Source organism: Perna viridis, chromosome 5, assembly GCF_037379345.1.
Source record: "Perna viridis isolate PV_CMFRI_1.1 ecotype Kerala chromosome 5, ASM3737934v1, whole genome shotgun sequence".
NCBI classification, from domain to species: Eukaryota; Metazoa; Mollusca; class Bivalvia; order Mytilida; family Mytilidae; genus Perna; species Perna viridis.
Genome location: NC_142449.1, coordinates 41,693,711 through 41,715,181, shown reverse-complemented (window position 1 = coordinate 41,715,181; position 21,471 = coordinate 41,693,711). Strand labels below are relative to the sequence as shown.

General features: G+C 32.6%; 1 protein-coding gene across 1 annotated transcript; it reads right to left on the bottom strand.

Moving 5' to 3' along the window:
• Positions 1-1,480: 1,480 nt before the first annotated feature.
• Positions 1,481-21,471, bottom strand: LOC148617762 (low-density lipoprotein receptor-related protein 12-like). The gene is made up of 13 exons (XM_088585308.1): positions 21,383-21,471; positions 19,790-19,852; positions 19,060-19,183; positions 17,699-17,907; positions 16,185-16,313; positions 15,195-15,308; positions 14,243-14,380; positions 13,036-13,191; positions 9,965-10,324; positions 8,318-8,434; positions 6,648-6,764; positions 5,808-5,933; positions 1,481-4,952 (listed from the first exon to the last, which is right to left on the bottom strand). The coding sequence occupies exons 1-13, from the start codon at positions 21,396-21,398 to the stop codon at positions 4,123-4,125; spliced, it is 2,499 nt and encodes an 832-aa protein (XP_088441434.1). The 5' UTR covers positions 21,399-21,471; the 3' UTR covers positions 1,481-4,122.

Here is a 21,471-nt window from a genome sequence, read left to right as displayed (position 1 = left end):
AAAAAATAGCCTCTCTCCTTTAACTCTTGGCAATAAATTTTAAGTATGTGTTGGTACTATTAAAGTATAAAGAAACTTATCATAAACATAATCATACATTTTGTACATAAAGCTATCATTGAGATCTTAAAAACTCTAAATTCATAATAAATACAAAATAAGCACAACACTTGTTAAACTTGTTAAAAATCTGGTAATGATACATCAAAACTAAAATGCACTTTTATCAAATTTTATTATTGGACAAAAATGCAGGTATCTAAAAATTGAAATAAGTAAAACTCACATCATGAAATTTTTACTTAACAAATATGGAATTGTTTTCAAAATTACAAATTAAAAATCTTATTTTTGAAATAGAGGGCATAATAATGCAAACAATAATACAGTGAAACCTGTTGAAACCGAACCCTGAATTAACCAAAAACCTGTCTAAACCAGACAACTTTTAAAGTCCCATTGTGTCAGTTTAGATGTATTTTTAACCTGGATAAATTATACACCTGTCCAAACCTACCAAATTTTTCACCCCAAAAGGGGTTCAGTTTAGAGAGGTTTTACTGATTTTTTTATCTGATATACAGTGTCATGAATTTCAGTTAAGATTGACAATATGTAGGGCATATTTTTGAGACCAGATGAAACTAAGTTAACATATCATTTTTAAAAGCAAAACTGTTTTTCATGGGGTACCAATTTTTATGACATCTGTGGTTTGCTTGAACCAAGAATTCAAAACCCGAACAAACTACAGAAACCACAAACCACTGAAGTTTTGTTGTACCAAAACTTTAAAAGTATCTTAACTATAATTGTGCTTTATCATAATTTCTATGTACAGTGAAACCTGTCTAAAGTGGACCCCCTTTTAGACTTTGAAATTGGTTCAATTAAGACAGATGTTCACTTTACCTAGGTTAAAAATATATATCATTCCAGCTAAGAATCATGCAAAATGTGATATATGGTTGGAAAGCCTACATATTTTTATTCTTTATATCTTGTTTAAAATGCTTTAGTAAACAGAAATTAATGTTTGGTTTTTCCAATAACCCATGCTCATAGGAGATAAAAATTGTATAGAATGCACTGTAAGGGAGATAACTCTGTAAATGACACTCAAATACAATAGAATCTATTGGATTTTCAATGTTGATTATCTCCTAAGAGCAGCCAGATTTGAATGAATAATTACACATTTCATAGTAAAGACCCATAAAACAACTTAATTACAAAAATAAAAATATGTAGCCTTTTTGGGGTGTATCACATTTTTCAGATTTTGCATGATTCTTACAAAGACAGCTACTTAACAATGATATAAGTGTCAGATTTCTGATTATTCAGGGTTCTGCTTAGACAGAATTCATTGTAATAAGACAAATAGTTTACCACGATATAGAACAACAAATTATAATAGCAAAAATGAAGTTCATCAATGACTGGATATTATAAGTGCAAAATAAAACCAAACACAAGATCATTTCAATTAATTTATCTCATGATTGAACTAAAATTCCACAGCATTGATATGTAATTCTGGTATACTTACAGTGAGACCTGTCTAAACCAAAATCCTGGATAAATCAAAGACCTGATGAAACCAGACACTTTTAGTAGTTCCTTTGTATCAGTTCAAATGTACTTATAACCTGAAAAAACTGACCTTGTGTCTAAAGCCAACAAATTTTGTTTGGTTTAAGAAGGTTTCACTGTAGTAAGAAAAATCTACAATGAATGTTTCATTACACCTCTATTGGAATGGTTACAGGGAAGGAACAATACTGAGGAATATACATGGAAGGAAAAATACCGAAGAGTTCACATGGAAAGAAAAATACAGAAGAGTACACATGGAAAGAAAAATACGGAGGAGTTCACATGTTAGGAAAAGTACCAAGGATAACATATAAGGAAATGAGGATGATGTCAAACATTTTACCATGGTACTTCAACAGTGTTTTTTGTTGGGGATTGGAATTTTCATGGGTTCCACCAAATAAATATAAACCAGAACTACTCAGCCTCTCTTGTTCCAAGGGAGAAAAACCTTGGATGCACTAATGGAAGAATCAGTTTTATGCAGATCATCCACCAGGTGGCACTAAGTATGCAGATCAAAGAAGTTTCATCCACCAGGTGGCACTAAGAATTATAGTTCAATAGCACTAAAATATGAAACACTACTTTTAGTGCAAAGAGAGAAGCCAAGAAAAAAAGTACCGGTAATGGTAAAAAATTCAACCAATTTAGCAATTATTTTAGAATTGGATCATACAAATTCTAGATAAAAATTCCAACAAATAATTATCCTTTCTGCATCCAAGATTTTTTTTAGTGTAGTGGAAATTACTTAGTAAATCTTATTGAATGAATATATTCCAAGGTACTTATTTATCAGAGTTTTGAATGAATTTGAGATTTTTACACATTAAAAAAATATCCAAGAGTACATTCTTTTGTGCTTGTCTACAGATAAAAAAGTGAAAAATAATTACCACAAAATATAATTCTTACAGCAAATGGAAAAAATATACATGTACTTTACTCTTAAATATATAACTCAAACTAGAAAAGTGGAAATGTTTCCCTTGATTAGGCTGCAAAAATTTCATGTCATGATTTCATAAATAATAAATATTTGTGAAATAGGAAAATTTAATTTAACTCTGCTGCATGATTTATCCTTAATATCTTACAAAAATAAAAAAATACACAATAGAAATTGCTTTCTGGTGATCATTTTGTCAGTATACCTAAAGGTGTATCTTGTTTTTAACTTGGGTCATTGTTAAATTGAAAAGGCAATATCCATCAATAAACAATATTCATACTTAAATCAAATTTACTTGAAATAATTTGATACAAGGCTGGGGCATTCTATAACAGTAGTAATTGTCGTGGCGTACTAATTTTGGCTATTTTTGCGATGAACATAAAAGCCTTAAAGTAGTACCCACGAGATAGATTTGAATCACAATATAAGACTAAATCATTTTTGAAACCCGGAAAATTGACAAAATCTGCGAAATAAGCATCCACAAAAGCATGTTTACAATACCTAACTCTGCAAATAATCAAAGAAGGTAAATCTAACAGTACAAGCTGCAAGAACAAATTTTACATAGCAATTTGATTAAATGGTATTCTGTAGGAAAAAAAACCATCATCAAAAAAGTCTATTTGAATCAACCTGATTAAAAACACTAATTGGTGAGGAAAGTTGCAAAAAAATGGTTTAGAGTACCATTTGATAAGCTGATGCCAAACACTGTGTTAAACTAAAAACTTATCATGTTGCCTAAGGTATTGAGCTAGTAAGTCTGGTCATGTGACCCACATGAATTCACGAGAATGGGTACAAAACCTCCATTCAACTTGGGGAGGATGGAACAAAACCCCCATTCAACTTGGGGAGGATGGTACAAAACCCCAAATCAAAAGCACAGGAAGTGGTTTAAACCTTTTCTGCATAAATATGATGATAGAAAATAACACTATGATATGATAATATGATACATTTCAATACGATACATAACAACAGATTATCCTACATATTTTCTTTAATTTGGAATAAAGAATATTCAACAGATTTAAAAATGAAGAATTTTATTGAAGCCAGGTTTCATTGTTAGAGTCTATAACTGTTATCTTAACAAAGATTAATGGATTTAGCCTTAAAAGATATATTCTCCATACTATTTGCATAGAAATTTCTTCAATTGTTTGAAAAAAGTTGTACTTTGACCTGTATCGAATCATATCGAAACCTCGGTCTAATGTATCAAATTGTATCATCACCAATAGTATTGTGATACATTGCTATCATGATGAATCATTTCATCCTTAGTGGTAGTGTTTGTGATACCTTGGTATCATGATGAATCGTTTCATCCTCAGTGGTAGTGTTTGTGATACCTTGGTATCATGATGAATTGTTAGTGGTAGTGTTTTCAAATCATGGCATAAATGTTTATAATTTACAAACAAAAATAGAAAATTATCCAACATTATATAAATCAAATCTAGAACACCTCACAAAAACTGTAAAAAAATTATCACATTACATTTTTATGACAAATAAACTATTTTTTCAAGTAAAACAAGTAAAAAACAAGATACTCAGCATTCTGCAATAGTAAATTCACCAAAGCTATGATCCTCTGATTCAACGGAATCCAATGATTCCTCTGAACCATGGCGTCTTTGAGAAATTGTTTCAACAACAACAACATCAATGGGTTTATCAGAATCGTCTATGCTATCACAAGAAGCTATTGTAGCATCTACGCTACATACATCAACAGATTGAGAGTCCAGCTCTGGGTGCATTTGATTTGGAGGTGATATATTTGTTTCACTATCAGAGTCTGATTTATTACTTTGGCTCCCACTTCGACTGTAGGAAGCCGTAACCACATTTTCCTCAGATATGCTTACTTGAACACTCTCTGTCTGATTCTCAGTGTCAGTTTCAGAATCAGAAGAGCCACTACTCTCAGGAAGCAACAAAGACGTGGAATTTTGACGTTCAAGCTCACGGTTGACAGAATTCTGTGTTTCTTCTGGAGGACCATTTTGGTTGGTATTTGTAGCATCTTGACATTCTCCATCACCAGCTGCTTGTCTTTCCGTATTTTGATTTCTGTTTCTGTTGCGTCTGCTCCTTCTTGAAGGAGGCCTTGTACCTATTTGCTGTAAATGTTCAAGGTAATCCCTACGAACCTCATCATAAGGTCGGGAAGTCAACATGGCCTCATGGTAAGGTGGAGGAGCTCTTCGTCGCATAAATTCAGAATAAAGTCGTGATAATGGAGTTTCGTGTCTACCATGTCTGTGTCCATGAACTCTTAAGTTGTATAACTTACAGGTACATCCAAATGCCACAACCAAAAGTAGGCCACAGATCAGAGCTCCAGATACAGCAGCAATCTTGATCAAGTTTGTTATATCTGTAAGAAAAAATAAATTCCTTATCTTACATAGGTAGCTTTTCACAATGATATGGCACATGATAGAAACTTGAGCTTACTATCAAAGGTGTAGATACATTAACACCGGCTTCAGGCCTATTACCTGTATTTTTAAATGTTTCAACTTTCCTTCTGAAAAGGCATGGCTTCTTGTAATACAATTTCAAAGAGATTCATTCACTAATAGTTAAGTTATTGTCTGGACATCAGGGAAATGCATGTTTCTGGTTACCCTTTTTAGCAACTTGTTTTTGAAGAGCTCAAGTCTTTACCCCTAAAATCAACCAACTAAATTACTAATTGTCAAATTATTGCACAAAACCCAAGTGTCCACAGACGATTACAATGACTGCATGATATAAATATACAACCACAATTTTTTTGCATAAGTCTAAAAAGTAATACTACAATGCCATTGCTATGGATAGCACTGTTGCTTTGAAATTTGTTTAATACTTACTTCTTCCTGTGGATTGATATGGATAAGGCTTCCAACTCATTTATTTTCATTCCATAAGGAAGTAATAACATGGATGGTTATCAGTGTCAAACCTTTATTTTTAAGTTGAACAAAATGCATGTGGGTGCTTAAGGTGTTGACCTAGGATAAGGGACATAACTCATGAAATCAGTGATATGTTTGTATCATATTCAATTTCACCAAAGCCTATCAAGCTTTCATTTGAAACAAAATAAAATCAGTCCAAGTGTGATGCTTCCATGAAATTGCTGTAAAATGCTGAATACAAACGTTCCAATGATTTGTAAGAGTTGTATCCCTTACCCTACGTCTACCTCCTGAAATATTTCTATGGCATGAAAACAAATATTTACGTGAGCAGTCCTGTTCATCTGTATTGTCTCCACAGTCATTAGTTTTATCACATTTCCAAGTCTCATAGATACATCGGCCATTACCACACAGAAACGTTCCATTGTGAGACCCGCATTGAATAGGGGCTGTAAATAATAAAAGTTATCATTAACAGTTAACATTAATCAAGAAAAATCTAAGCCCAGTGCAGCATTATACAACTGCAACATGCTGAAATTTGTTTACTTGGGGTAAGTGTGAATACAATATTAGTTTCTGACACACTTCAACAAAGGGACATACAGATCATTGTGGACACAACAACTACTGCAAAAAATATGATCAATGTTAACAGAATTTCTACATTAAGGGTACTCATCAAACACCAATATCTCTGATTCCTTTCACTCAAAAGATATCTGAAATCTGATTGAAAAAAATGCAGGCAGGGATTTTCATAAGGATATATAAGGATAAATCTGTAGACAAAACAAATATACAACAGACACAGTTTATTGAAAATTTCTTTGTATGTACTTTTGTGATTATGTAACTTTTGAAATAGCTAAAGAAAGTTCTATTTTGTGATAGAATTAATGAAAAATGTACATTATGCTGGTTCTTTATTTTTGTAATTAGTTTAAACCATCAATGTTAGAAATTAACTGTTATCACAATTTTAACATTGGACTGACAACAGAAGATGCAATACCTAAGTCATGCCTTCCACAACTTTCATCAGAAAAGAGAACAAATACTGCTTATATACTGCGGCACCAAAGAACATGATATACAAGATGTTTACATGCAAACAGATGGATAGAGTAAAAAAACAGAATATGAGATATATAAAAACTCACTACAGTATAATTCATCCATCATATTTGTGCAGTGGGCAACACCATTACATCGCTGCTTCAGATCATAACATTGGTTAATGCGAGGTCCACATGTGTATTGGTTCTTGCTACACATATCTGAAAAAAAGCAATTACATGTATTTTGACAATTGGGTATGTAATTCTCGTCATGTGACTCCGTGATTTCATGAGAATGGGTCCTCATCTCATCAAATGCGTAGAGATTCATCAGTACATAGCATTGAGTTCAATGTTAAAAGCAAAATATCTCTTTGTGAAAAAATACTGATAAAAAATGACAAATATCTTGTTCTACTGGATAAAGACATAAAGAAAAGCATAAAATATAAGTTTTTGCATTGTGATACAGCGTTCAATTTCCCGGAAGTAAACAATAAAATGCAGACCGGTCTTCGGATTTCGATATGTTCTACATCTAAAATTCCGGACGGGAAACTAAAACTAGAACGAGACTTACAAACCCTATTCCATTGAAGAATTTTTACAACTCTGCACAAACAAAGTAGTTAATAATTATGACTTCACCACAGTTTGCAAAAATATTGGGTACAAATTATCTTCTTTGGTTGGGGGGGGGAGGGGTGAAAAAGTAATCTGTATTACAAAGAAATAAAAAGTTTAATGGTGTCCTTATCTTATAGGACCTTTCAATAAAAAACAAACTGCAAGTCAGTTAAATGAATTATCCCTTTTAATCTCCATGTGGAAGTTGAATTTACTTCCTTTACAAACATCTCAATAATTACCTCACTTCCTGTTCACCTTACATTTAAAATTTAATAAAAGTATATAGAACATTGCTTACATGCTTAAAATATGTCAAACCCTAAAATTTGGTTATCTTTTTTTCAAAACATGATATTATCTTGCTATATGCACATTAAAATATGATAACCAATAAAAAAAAAAACAGCAATTCATCAAAATTCATTAAAAAGGGTAAAACCTTGATAGTTTTGGTTTATATAATTAGTATTTGAAAATAGATCTCATTATGTATTTGATTCAAATGCTGCTGATGAGTGGTTACTCCTTGAAACACGTATACAGCAAATTGGAATTTACAATATTAATATGACTGTTATTTTTATATTTAGAATGAGTTAAACTTGCAAAGTACTTAGACAAAAGACATTCATTCAAGGTGGATTTTTTTATACCCCTAACTTTACTTGTAATGAATATAACATGAAATATATGGTAAAAGAATTATAGGTCTCATGATGAGTGAAAGTTGAAGATTGCAAAATATAACACAAGTACTTTAATAACATCATGACATTCAAGTCTCAACAAGTTTGTTTTGATGTTGAAATTCAATTAAATGAGCTGATACAGTTTTTGTATTTTGCAGTATTCAAATTTCATAAGTTTCCCTAAGATTCCTTGGAATTTTTTGGTTGATTGACATTTGGGTAGAAATTCTAGCCATCTTCTATCTCCAACATCACCAGTTGTTGTGGGTGAACAATGTGAGAAACATCACAACATCACATTCAACCAATCAGATTTTATAGACAAAAGCCAATTGTTACGGCAAAATTTTTGTACCACATCATATCACACCACACAAGGTGTGATATTTCAAAATATCAAGACTTCCATGAGGTAGGTAAAACAATTTAATCATAGAGACAAGGTTAACTTACAACAGTTTTTCTCATCGTGTCCTGTAAGAGGACAATCCCATATACCATTACAGCCGTAGGCATGGTCGTAACAATCATACTCAGCACCGCATCTCCTCTGACCAGGGTAACAGCTACCTGGAAATATTAAATAGCAAGTCTAAAAAACAGGACTACCGAGAGCGAGATTACAAAAAGATACACATATACTTTTACTCTTAATATTTTGAAGCCATTGGGTGATTGATCATCTCATTCAAGCATTCATTCTTCCTTAATGCATAGATTCATATTACAGTGAAACTTTCTCTAAACCAAACCATCAATAATTGGAAAGCCTGTCTTAAACCAGAAAGTCCCTTTATATCAATTTAAATGTTCTTTACCCTTGAAAAACTAGACTCCTATTGAAACCTGAATCCAATTTCCTTGTCTAAAAGGGGTTCAATTGAAACAGTTTTCCATGTACTATGATTTTTTTTAATTCCAGGGTAGCAATTTTCTTTCCTTTCAAAATTTTATTCATTCATGAATTTCAGGTGTATCCATCTGCACCATGAAAACTGACTTGGTCAATGTGTCATAGTTTTTCTTTCGTCTTTTCCTCTTTCGTCTACCCTGGACGACTTTTTATTAGCAACTCGGCGGGTGTTTCTAGAAAAGCAGAGGATGCTTACCCTAAAGGTGCATCTGGTCCATGCTCCCAGTTTTTAGTGGATTTTTAGTGGAGTCTGAGTTGCTCATTTGCTTTTGTTAGTTTGTATGTATAATTTTAGTTACTTTATGTTCTTTGTTGTGTATGTCTGTTTTCCATGTCTGGTCTTTGTCCCTCGATTACATTCTTTTGATTACTGCTATAACCTTGGTTCCCTTGATTACTCTTTCATAGTTTGTTCATGTAATTTTCATGAATAATTTTCCTTTTGTTGGGTACTTGATTTTATGGATTGACTGAGTAACAGAAATCGGAGAGCGATAGTCCTTCCACAGAATATTATACCAAACCATCATATGAAGCTGCATTGTTTATGATGCGTTGCTTACGAAGAACATAGATAAATAGGCTGTTTCTAAATTTCAAACTAGATTCAAGGCAAAGAATATTTTTTAAGGTTAGTGGGTCAATATACAAATTGAGTGTTAATCCCTATAAGAATCAGGCAGTAGGTGAAACATGGTATGAAAAAAGCCATCATTTTGATAGTGTAATTTGACTATTTATACCATCAGAATCAAGGAAAACAGACATATCATGCTGGACCATTGTGTTACAATTTCATTGAAATGCACTGAAAATGAACATATCAAGGGCAGATAACTCTGTCTAAAACCTCATTTTTCTAAGACTCTATTGAAAAATTTCTGAGCAAAGCCAGTGATGCAAAGATCAATAATGGTCTTTTCAAACAGAGAAAGCATCCTTGAGAGATATTTTGTGCAGGATCACATCATTATGCCTGAAAAACTGGCACTCACATCAAATTTGATAAACATGATTCTGCTGAAAATTTTTTACCGATAATGTAATTGAAAGTACAATCAAAATGCACACTCTACAGTACTCATATTGGAAAAACTCAACAAATTTTCGTTTTGACACAACAAAAATCTTTCTTCCTTTATAATTAACCCCTTCTCTTTTTATTCTAGCTGCATGTACATCATTACCTTTGTTCTGGAAGGTGAGGTTGAACCCTTTCTCCGTAATGAAAGAATCGGAATGGAAAACAACAGTCATTACATTTGACGTAGACTCTATGACCAAAGGTGGTCGGTTCTGTCCATAATATGTATTGATGTGTTTAGTGTAAGTATTGTCACTATCAAATACAGACACATAATCAGTTTCTGCTTTATTTTCCAATTTAAAACTTTTGAATCGTAGCTGAATCTTATCATTAGTTAGGCTGTGGAAATGCCAGATACACTGAACACCATCTAAGTAAGGATGTGGATATCCAGGTGAAGTTATGTAGCCATATGGATTGGCACTGGTCAGGTCAATGTATTTATCACAAGACTGTGAATCTAGAAAGAAAGTGTAATAATAGAATTCATCAAAATTATACTGAATGAAACAGTATCAAAAGCAATGTTTGAGAAGTTTCATATAGGTATCAGCCTTTATGATAAATCGGGCAGTGGATGAAACATCAAAGGTGCTTATAGTAACAAGATGATTTGCTGCTATTATATTTTTTGAATCATGACCGAACCAGATATCATCTTTGAGAATACATCTGATGATCGAAAGTTACTGTGTGCAACTACACCTAATATATCCTGGATTCTTGAATTCATGGTTTTGATGATCCTGTCATGCAATTTAAAATAAATAATTCTTTTCATTGGGAATCAAATTTTGTTGTTTACCTGACCCGCAAAATCCACAAAAATTTGTACCCCACAAACAATAGTATGTTCAAAGTATGCCCATATCAAATTATGTGTGGTAATTGCATCAACATAAGAACTGAAGAATAAAATGAATTAGGAAGAGTTTGGCAATGGAGAATTTAAATAATTTGACAATTTATACCATCAGAATCAATGTATGAAGACAGGATATTCCAAATAGTTTTGGTAAAATGTGATATTAATTCATTGCAATGCACTGCAGGTGAATATTCCAGGGTCATATAACTCAAAAATCTTTTTTTCCTTAAACATTCAATTGAGAAAATTTCCAAACATATTTCGTGACGAAGAGATAAAAATTAGCCATTTAAATAAGAAATCTTCCTTGAGTGAAAAAATATTATGGAATTGGTAGTTTTTTTCACATGACTGTTTCCCATTTTGCCTGACTATTACAAAGACTTGACTTTAATCATCTACATGTTTCCTTTCCTAGAAATCATACTGGAAAACAATCTGAGTATAATATGTGTAGTTCTGCAGTCCTTTTCACAAAAAATATTGTGAGAGTAAAATAAGTTGTAAGTTGTGACATCACAATACTTTGATCTATTATCATGTCATTAGTTACAACTAATTCTACAGTAACGATTTTTTGTGAAAAGGACAACTGAATTATCCTGCAAAAAAACCATGACTAATGTTCAGCATACCAAAATGGAAAAAAAAACTATTCACATTCAATTTGTTTATAATCATTCAAAGTTGATTCATTTAATTTAATTTGCTTCTTATTAAGATCAGTATTTGAAATACTGATTATAACATTATATTTACAAAATTTTAATATAGTACAGAGGTGTAGCATCCAAACCTGGTCATAATGACTTCATGCCAGGGGGCTCTGGGGGCAGTTGTAAAATACACTTCTTTTTTTTTTTTGACAAGTATTTTAGCTACAGTATGCTGCTTATTGCAGAAAAATTGTGATGTAGTAAAAATGAACTGCTAAATAAATGTGTGAATCACATGAAAATAACAAGTGTCGAATTTATATGGTATAAATAAAAAAACAGGTATCAAATAAAGCTTGGATAACTCAGGCTGAGTAGACCAAAAGTCCTGATACAATTGCATTCAAGGAAAAAATTTTCATTTGTATATACATGTATTACATTTCCAGTTTATTAAGAACCAGATAAGATAAAATTACAGATTTAAGGTCCAATGCTGTTACATAGCTCTGATCACTACAGCACCTACAACTCCCCATGAAAGAGTAACCAAGGGAACCAAGGTTATAGCGGTAATCAAAAGAATGCAATACAGGGACAAAGACCAGACATAGAAAACAGACATACACAACTAAGAACATAAAGTAACTAAAATCATACATATAAAGTAACAAAAGCAAATGAGCAACTCGGACTTCACAACGATCCACTAGTTCATGATGACAACCATAAAACTTCTGTAGTGATGACTTCAATCTTGTAGCAATATAAGCCTATTTTTTAGAGTTCTAGTGCAATACAAAAAGTCTGCGTAGTTTTGGCAATCTCTGGCATAACATATGGATTGTGATATGAACACTCCATACACAGGTGCTGAAAGGATGTTGCCACAGATGAAAGGGAAGTTGACAATTCTGAATGAAAAGTCATCACGTTTGTCATAAAGTTTGGTCAATAGTTTTCCTTTACCATCGTTTTCTAAGTATAGGTCAAGATATGAGGCTGACCTTACAGTATCTGTAGTATCCTTTATCTCAAGTTCTTTGGGGTAGATGCAATGTATTAAGTCCCCGAAATTAGGATTGTTTAAAGGTAATATGTCATCTATACAGCAGAAACTGAGATTAAAGGATCTAGCCAAACGACATTTTATCTTTCAAATCAGACCAGCTATAAAGCCAGCCTCATAAGAGTGAAGGAATAGGTCAGCAAGTAAAGAAGCACAATTTGTCGAAAAACACATCCAACACACTGGACAAATATGTTGTCGATTAAAAATTCCAGCATTTTGTAAACATCTTCCTCTGTATATTTGGAAGATGAAGCATCAAAATGTGTGTATAATTTACATATATCATATATTTAGATCAAAATGTATCTTTTTTGTACATGCATTATAATTGTTTGTTTAAACCCTATATCTTTAACCATATATCGCATACCCTATATCACACCCCTACACAAAACACAATTGAAGCAAAGTTAAAATATATGATGTAATAAACCTGACATGTCACAATCTGTATCGCATGTGATATCAACCCTCGACCTATATCACCCTGCAGGCCAGTAGCCCTTGGGGTGATATAGGAGTCTTGGGTTGATAAGGCATGCAATACAGACATGTAATATTTAGTATATATTTACCACAGATATGAGGAAGTTCATCTTCTCCATTCAGACAGTCCTCTTTACCATCACATTTCTTGTCATCACTTAAACATGTGAGGCTGTAATCCCTGGATGATCTACACAAGATCTGGTCAGCAGAACAACTGATCCTGTTTGGAATTGTTGTATACCCTGTAAAAAAATGACAAATAAAAATTGTAATTATGAGCTACTCTTACAACGTAAGAAGTCAAAAATCCTTTCCTCGCAAGAAAGTAAGAAAATAGCTTCTCAGCCAACCACAACCATTGCTGTAGTAAATTGTGTATGAGCTCACTGAATATTTATATATCAAATCAAATCAAATTCTTTATTTTCCGATTAAGGAATGACAAATAAAACAAATGAATAGATACATAAGAGACCAGACATCTTTAAACACCTTACATAATTATATCCATTATGTTCATAACAGATGAAGGATCTTTGACTTTATATTACCAATATATAGTTACATGTGCTAAATAAGGCTGCATATGAACAACTTTTAATATTTATAGCATCTATATATCATACATGTACATACATATATATTTTTTTATTTTTTTAATGTTCATTATTGGATTTCAAGCAGTACAGATAAGGTGATGTTGTAGAGACAAAACAAAAATTTTGATATATTTTTGTAATGTAGACATAATATACTTTTTTTGAAAAAGTTTAATGAATAAATAAAAAAAACATGAAATATAAATAAAAGAAAATGTTATAGAATGGAGTATGCTATTCCCCTTCAAATTTCTTTTTTTTTTTTTTTTTTGGGGGGGGGGGGAGGGTTGGAATTTCATAAGTTTTTACAGTTTTTTGTTTCATAAAAGTACAAGGTTTTTATGAATACCTTATACAATTTGTAGAAATGGTTTGATTGGTTTGCCATTGATAGAATTACTATTATCAAATGTCTTAAAAAGTTAACTGAACAATTCACAAGGAGGTTTAAAACATCATTTCATGAGTAAATTAACCTTACTCTGATAGAAATTTATTTGGCTTGAAGTCAGATTTGAAGAAAAATCACAATCCCAAAAATGTCGGATTTACAAGTCATCTTGAAGCATATTTTCAGCCAAAATTTATAAAAATATACCATGCTTTTAAATCACTTGGTGACACATTGCACAGTGCATATTCACTATCAATACTAACTGAATGCTGTCTTAAATATATTTTTCTTCTTTCTTACCACATAATTTTGGCTCTTCATCTTCATTACCAAGACAATGAGGTTTTCCATCACATTTGTAGCTGCTGTTCAGACAGACGGTTTGAGATGGCAACCAATATGGCCGACATAAAATATCAAAATTTTCACATACTATGTCTGTAAAATAAGATTTTAGAAAGACTTAAGATATACTAATAAGCAACCCAATTCAATAATATGTTGAATGCTAAGAACTCACCAACTCAGCCATTTCTTTCAAACCTAGAAACATGATTTCCTATCTTGATTCCATTGATTATTCTTTACTGACATGTTACCAAAATAATCTATTGAAAATGGCATGGTTAAATAAGATTGACATGGTACGGTCGACACAAAAATTCTCAATTTATAAAATACAAAGAAATCTGTCTAAACCATGCATTTGTTCTGTGTTGACAGGTGTTCAGTTTACACAAGTTCAAGAAATTGAAACTGATAAAGAGAGACTTAAAGAGTAATCAAGGGAACCAAGGTTATAGCGGTAATCAAAAGAATGTAATCCAGTGACAAAGACCAGACGTGGAAAACAGACATATACAACAAAGAATATAAAGTAACTAAAATCATACATACAAAGTAACAAAAGTAAATGAGCAACTCGGACTTCACTAAAAACTGGGAGCATGGACCAGGTGCACCTGTAGGGTAAGCGTCGTCTGCTTTTCTAGAAACACCCGCCGAGTTGCTCATAAAAAGTCAAGTCCAGGGTAGACAAACGAGGTAAGGAAAACTATGACCCGTTGAATAAATCAGTTTTCATGGTGCTGATGGATACACCATAACGATCCACGAGTTCATGATGACGACCATAAAACTTCTGTAGTGATGACTTCAATGACTTTAAAGAAAACATCTGGTACAGACAGGTATCCAGTATACTCAGAGTTTGGTGTATACAGTTTTCACTGAAATACAGTCATCGGCTTACTTCCATTACACTGTAAACTGTTGTTGACACATGACACACGTTGAGTGATGGTAGATGAACATTTTAATTGACCAGGTCTACACTTTAGTGGTGGTTCTGGTGTAGTTGTGGTCTCTGAAATCAAAAAGAAATATATATTGTTTCATCTGCACTTTTATAGAATTTCTCTTGTTACTTCTCACAGATATTTTCTATCTCTGACTACTGCAACAACACTAAAAAAGATATTTCAAAATTTCAAAAGACAACATTATATCAAATCAACTGTGGCGTTGTTGACAAACAGAAAAATGCCAGATCAGAATGTGTTAACAGTACATCACACCTTACCCTTTCAAGATCAATGTGATATTTCTGTCTTGATTTCATTGCCCTCATTCTGTATGTAGTGCCAATACAATAATTTGGATCATGTACTTAAAGTCAGTAGGTTCTGCACCTTGCCATGTCACACTCTGGCCTTAAACTGTTATCTCAGCACTCATTGACCATTACTATTATCTGAATATTGCATGGCTTTTTGCCTGATTTTTAGATCAACATATATTGAATTATAAGGCCAACGAATTTTAATGTCTGTTTCCTGTTACCTGACCAACCTGGACTCAAAACCACCTACATATGTATTTTGAAAAGTTCTAACCTGCACCCCATTTGTTTAAAAAAAATATAGAAATACATTGTAGCTTGTATCTGGTTCCCATCCCAGTTAGCTTCACTAAAAAAGTGGATACTCACAGGGGCAGTAACATTAGTAAGGGTGCTAGCCCAGTTTTACATGTATTTATTAGTGTATTACTTTTACCTTAATAATAATAATAATAATAATATAATAATAATAATTTATTTCAGGAAGGTAACGCTGAGGTCCTCAGAATATTGTCATCTTCAGGAATAAATCTGGGTATATTTGACAAACCTGAAATTTTTGGCCTTTGTAACAGGAAAAAACACACAGTACAATCTATTAGGCCTTTAATAAGAACTTACTACACTGAATTTCATCACTGCCATCTCCACACTCATTGACTCCATTACATCGCCAACTTGGCCAGATACAGTATCCGTCTGAACATGGCCATTCATCTGTCTTGCATTGGGCCATGTACAATTTATATACTGAAATTCAAATAAGAATTCTTTTCAAATGTAAATGTGGAAAGCAGTCAGGGATATGGGCAGATCTAAGATCCCTATAATCAAGCAGGAAAATCCTACACTATACCTTTACAAATGTAAGTAAAAGAAAAATCACTTGAAAGAGTAATCAAGCGAACCAAGGTTATAGCGGTAATCAAAAGAATGTAATCCAGGGACAAAGACCAGAAATGGAAAGCAGACATACACAACAAAGAACATAAGGTAACTAAAATCATACATATAAAGTAACAAAAGCAAATGAGCAACTCGGACTCCACTAAAAACTGGGAGCATGGACCAGGTGCACCGGTAGGGTAAGCGTCCTCTGCTTTTCTAGAAACACCCACAGAGTCGCTCATAAAAAGTCAAATGAACACAAATATTTTACATGTACAGCGAAACCTGCCTAAACCAAACTATATACTGTGAAAGTACTTTAATTTTTCACGATTTTTCCCAAAATTATAGTACATTGTTCTTTCATATTCACGACAGTTTTATTTTTGCATTACAGGTATTATCGCAAAAATAGCGAAAATAAAACTGCCGCTAAAAATTTCATGGTTTACAGTACTACGTTTTAAAAATAAGGAACATGTAGGTCTTTAATTTTTTTTTTCATTTCAAAAGTGAAATATCTATCGATAAGACTTCTCCAGCTTATTGTCTTCCAATAGGTTACATCTAAAATTATCCATCAATGATAACAATCTAATTAAAATAAGACTTATCAATTGTTCAATTCAGTCACTTAATGTAGGATCAAACAACACTCCATTCTACTTTCTGATCAGCCAATTAGATTTCATCTTTCATGATTTTGGAAGCATTATTCAAAGGGAAAACAAAGAGCATTCTGAAAGAGTCATCTGAACAGAAAGTAGAATGGAGTGTTGTTAGATCCTACATGCATTGACTGAATGCAACAATTGAATAGATTGCAATGATGATCAACATTAATCCGTTATTATTTCTTTGTGATATTACTGTAACTAAACATGAGAGATTTTTTTTTGACTCAACAACAGTAGACACCCTGTTAGACAAGTAACTCATAATAAGAGGGCTTGATCTGCAAACAACCTTAATAGCTTTATAAACACTGAGGTTTTTTTCGTTGAATGCTAAAGGTAATGGATGAGCATTATTCACTATACAAATTTACATCTTCACTGCCAAGGACCAAACCCTAAATGGTTCAGTGTCAGTTAAGTGACACACTGATTCAGCTTGAGAATTAGTCTTCTAGCCAAGTAAATCACAGTGTATACAATGATGTTCAGGGCATAGGTTAAAGGTCAATCACCTGATGAATTTATTAAAGTAGTTTAATGGAAAATACCAATCTTTTTATAAACCAATACCTGAAACATATTGAGCTGTGAATCCTACATCAGCTCGGGAGGAATTCTGAAAGTATGTAACCTCAATAGAATTGGAAAGACTCCCAGAGGGTGTACTGTATACATATGGAGTTGTCTGCCCACATAAATCTATCTGATTCTTGCCTACTTTTAAGTAGTTCCCACCACACGATCCATCGGGCAGTATTCCCAAGGTTATTTGGCTGAAACTGTAATGAAAGATATTTATCGCTATTTTGTTTAAAATCCCTTTGATCTAGCTATGCGATAATTTTCAATCTCACGCCAGTCGAGTGAGAATGAAAATTATTGCTAGTTTCTATGTCCTCGCATGACATACAAGCAACAGCGTAGGAATATTTGACAGCCCAAATAACCGTCTCTTTGTTTATTGCGTATGAAATAATGGCTAATTTGTGGCAATATTTTCTAGTCTACAATGGAAAATGATTAAATACAGTAACTTACCCGATTAGAATGAATAAATCCCAAAATTATTCCAAATTTTGAACGTGACCGTCATAGTTAACCAATTTTTTTTTCAAATGATGTGTATCACAGCTGCACAACATGTGACGTCACATAGCACGTTGCCAAAAAATAGTCTTGAAAGGAATTTTAAAACTTACATATTTAGGTCAGGACTATTGAAAATAAAAGAAAACTAATACCTGACAATTCAGCAAAACAGTGATAAACAGATTAATAAATATTTTTTCAACTCACAGGAGTTTATCATGCTCACCTTGTCTCGCGGCAAAGCTGCTCGACAAGATGAGCATGAGAAACTCCCTCTCCTTGAAAAAATATTAAAAAATCTAATAGTATCTGGTATTACAAATTGGGTCATTATACAACATATAATATCAGGCCATGACTGTGCCTCACTTGTTTATTATTTAATTTTGCTTCTTGAGAAAAATAGAAGAACAAATAAACATAATTTTGGCAAAACAGCTACAAAAGCTGTGAAAATAAATGGAACTCTGTTTTTCAAATATTGACCAAATATTGTTTCTACATTCATGTCTGACCTGTTTTTTTTTTCTTCTTTTTTTTTGAAGTGTGGTTTTTGATGTGGATATTTTTCAAATTTTCAAAATTCTACCTGATTCTCACAAGATTTGTATTTAAACATTCTAAATTAAGCATGCTCGCAGTCAAAGTTTTTAATGTGTTGGAAGAAGGGATGATGAAAAGGGGAGAAAGGGAGTATTTTAGCAAATATTTTCTAGATTGTAGTAGAGCATAACCAATTTTTCTCTTGTTTTCATCTATAACATTTTTTCATGCTTTTTTTGTTTGAGGGGTGAGTTTGCGTACATATATTATCTAATACACTGTAGTCTGTATAATAATACCTTATAGTAATGGTATTTATCAGCTGTCCTGTTATCTTCCACTGATGACAGTATATAGCAGGCCTTATAATTCCACCTGTGCTGATAATTCCTTTCCGGTTGTTAAGTATCTCAGAATGGCAGTCTGAATAAATGTGAAAGTGAACTAAATTTAGTGTCAAATTGAACTTTAGCTATTTATAACTGTACATGTGTAATTAAAATTTTGTAGCAGAGGAAAAGTTTTTAAAATCTTGTTTGCATATGACTTTTTGTACATGTAAATTCATAGCAATAAAGTTAAAAAGCATTGGTATTAAACTACATGTACTTATGAATTTGTACCCAGAAAAATTGAGCTTCTATGCAACATACTGTGCAAAATAACATAAATAAAAATTCAATAAGGCCAAATAAAGTTAACTTGAAGATTCTTATCACTGCTTTCCCGTCTGAAAAAAAAGAACACCATATTTTTTTTCTTATTTTTGAGCAGTATAAATTTCAAGAAATTTTTCATGTTAGTATTCATCGTGACACTAGTTTAACACAATGACTATTGACTTCCTGTCATAAAAAATTGAAATAGTAATAAAATGGGGTGTACATGTATATGTATGTGATCAAAATTCTGTCAGTACAAGTATAAATATCAGGATTGTTTTTGCGATTATACATGTATTATGTGTGTCAGTGTACAATGCACAATTAACTCCAAATTAGGTTTGCAGGCTTCATAAACATAACTTACATGATGGAAGACTTGCATCAGAATCTGTCCAGCAAAATACTAAAGCCAATACTGATAGCAAAACTGAAAAAAAGTACAATGTTAATACATGAAACCATTAATGCATTTTATTACTTAATTAAATGTACATACATCATAGCCTAGGCTATGAAATGAAGTGCACAAAAACAAACAACAAAAATGTACATGTAGCATGAAATTGGTTAATTCAATATAAATATGTCAAAATTTTCCATTATTTTGTAGAATAAATCATCAGTTGTATTATCATAGTACTTGTATAACTAAGAGTCATTTTAATTGGTCGGCAATCTGTCTTCAGAAGACTAATAATATGTCCAATTGTACATGTAACAAACCCATTTTCTTATGATTACATCACTTACATTATGGCAAGTAAAAAGTAATCACCACATATTATCACCAATAATTTGTTTACTCTAAACAGGTTACATGTATATTTGTATATGAACACATGCACATTACCGATAATGCCACTGGAAGTACCAGGGACTTTATATTACAATATACTCCCTGATCGTACTGTGTAATTTTAAGCTGCCACTCAAATTCCTATTTTTTAGGACCAAATTCATGTGCCAACATAAATTTTTTTATCACCAACAGAAATTTTCTTGCCCAATGCAAAAATGTTGCATGCCATTGGAATCCCTAACTACATGTACATGTATTTCACTCATTCACAATGGGTTAGTTTTATTTCTTACACATACATATGTTTGATACAGAAAATTTGACTTCACATTTCATATTACTTTGAAAATATTTGTACTTTAAGAGTTAGTACATTTAAAAGCTAAACACAGCCCATTATATGAGAAGAGTTCAAGTATATTGTATGTAATGGGAGAGCATGATTTGACTCACAAAATTATACTGCCACTGAGGATCGAACCCTAGACCGCTCAATGACAAGTATAATTTTGTGAGTCAAATCATGCTCTCCCGTTACATTTGGTGCCCAACTAAAAAACCCACAGGGCTTGGTTTAGCTATTGAGCTAGTGTTCGAGTCGTTCGTGGTACGAAGATTTCTAAAGGTAGGGAAAATGTGGCAGGACAGCCTACCTGTGTTGTAGTAGGTAGTGAGATTTAAATAGCCAGTCAATTGACTTGGCTAAGGGATTAATTCTTTAGCCACATCGGTTTGTCGCTGGATTGTCACCGAGCGGTCTAGGGTTCGATCATCGGTGGCGGAGTATAATTTTGTGAGTCAAATCATGCTCTCCCATTACATGTACATTCGACTTTCATGAAAAAAACATAGTATACTAAATCTGGCTACATTTCAATCAAAATACAACATCTTGATTGAATAATCGGAGCCAACATTTTTTGCACAATTATTTTTATTGAAAGCTAGTATATTTCCTTGCTAATGTACAAGAAAGTATGTTTCGATATTAAATAGGTCACAAATCAGCTGTTACTAGTGTTACTGTTAGTGTAATAGTGATCAAGACAATCCGCTCAGTATTGGCGTTGTGAAATATAAATCGACGACGAAACTTATTGCTCTTTGCTAAAATGATTGTTCGACCCTATGTTTTGTTCTCTCATCACCGATAAATACCTCCTGTTGATGACATTTAAGATTTTTCGTAAAATTTTCTTCGATACACATTAGTATAAATGTAAACAACTTCCTGTCAAGTGTATTCT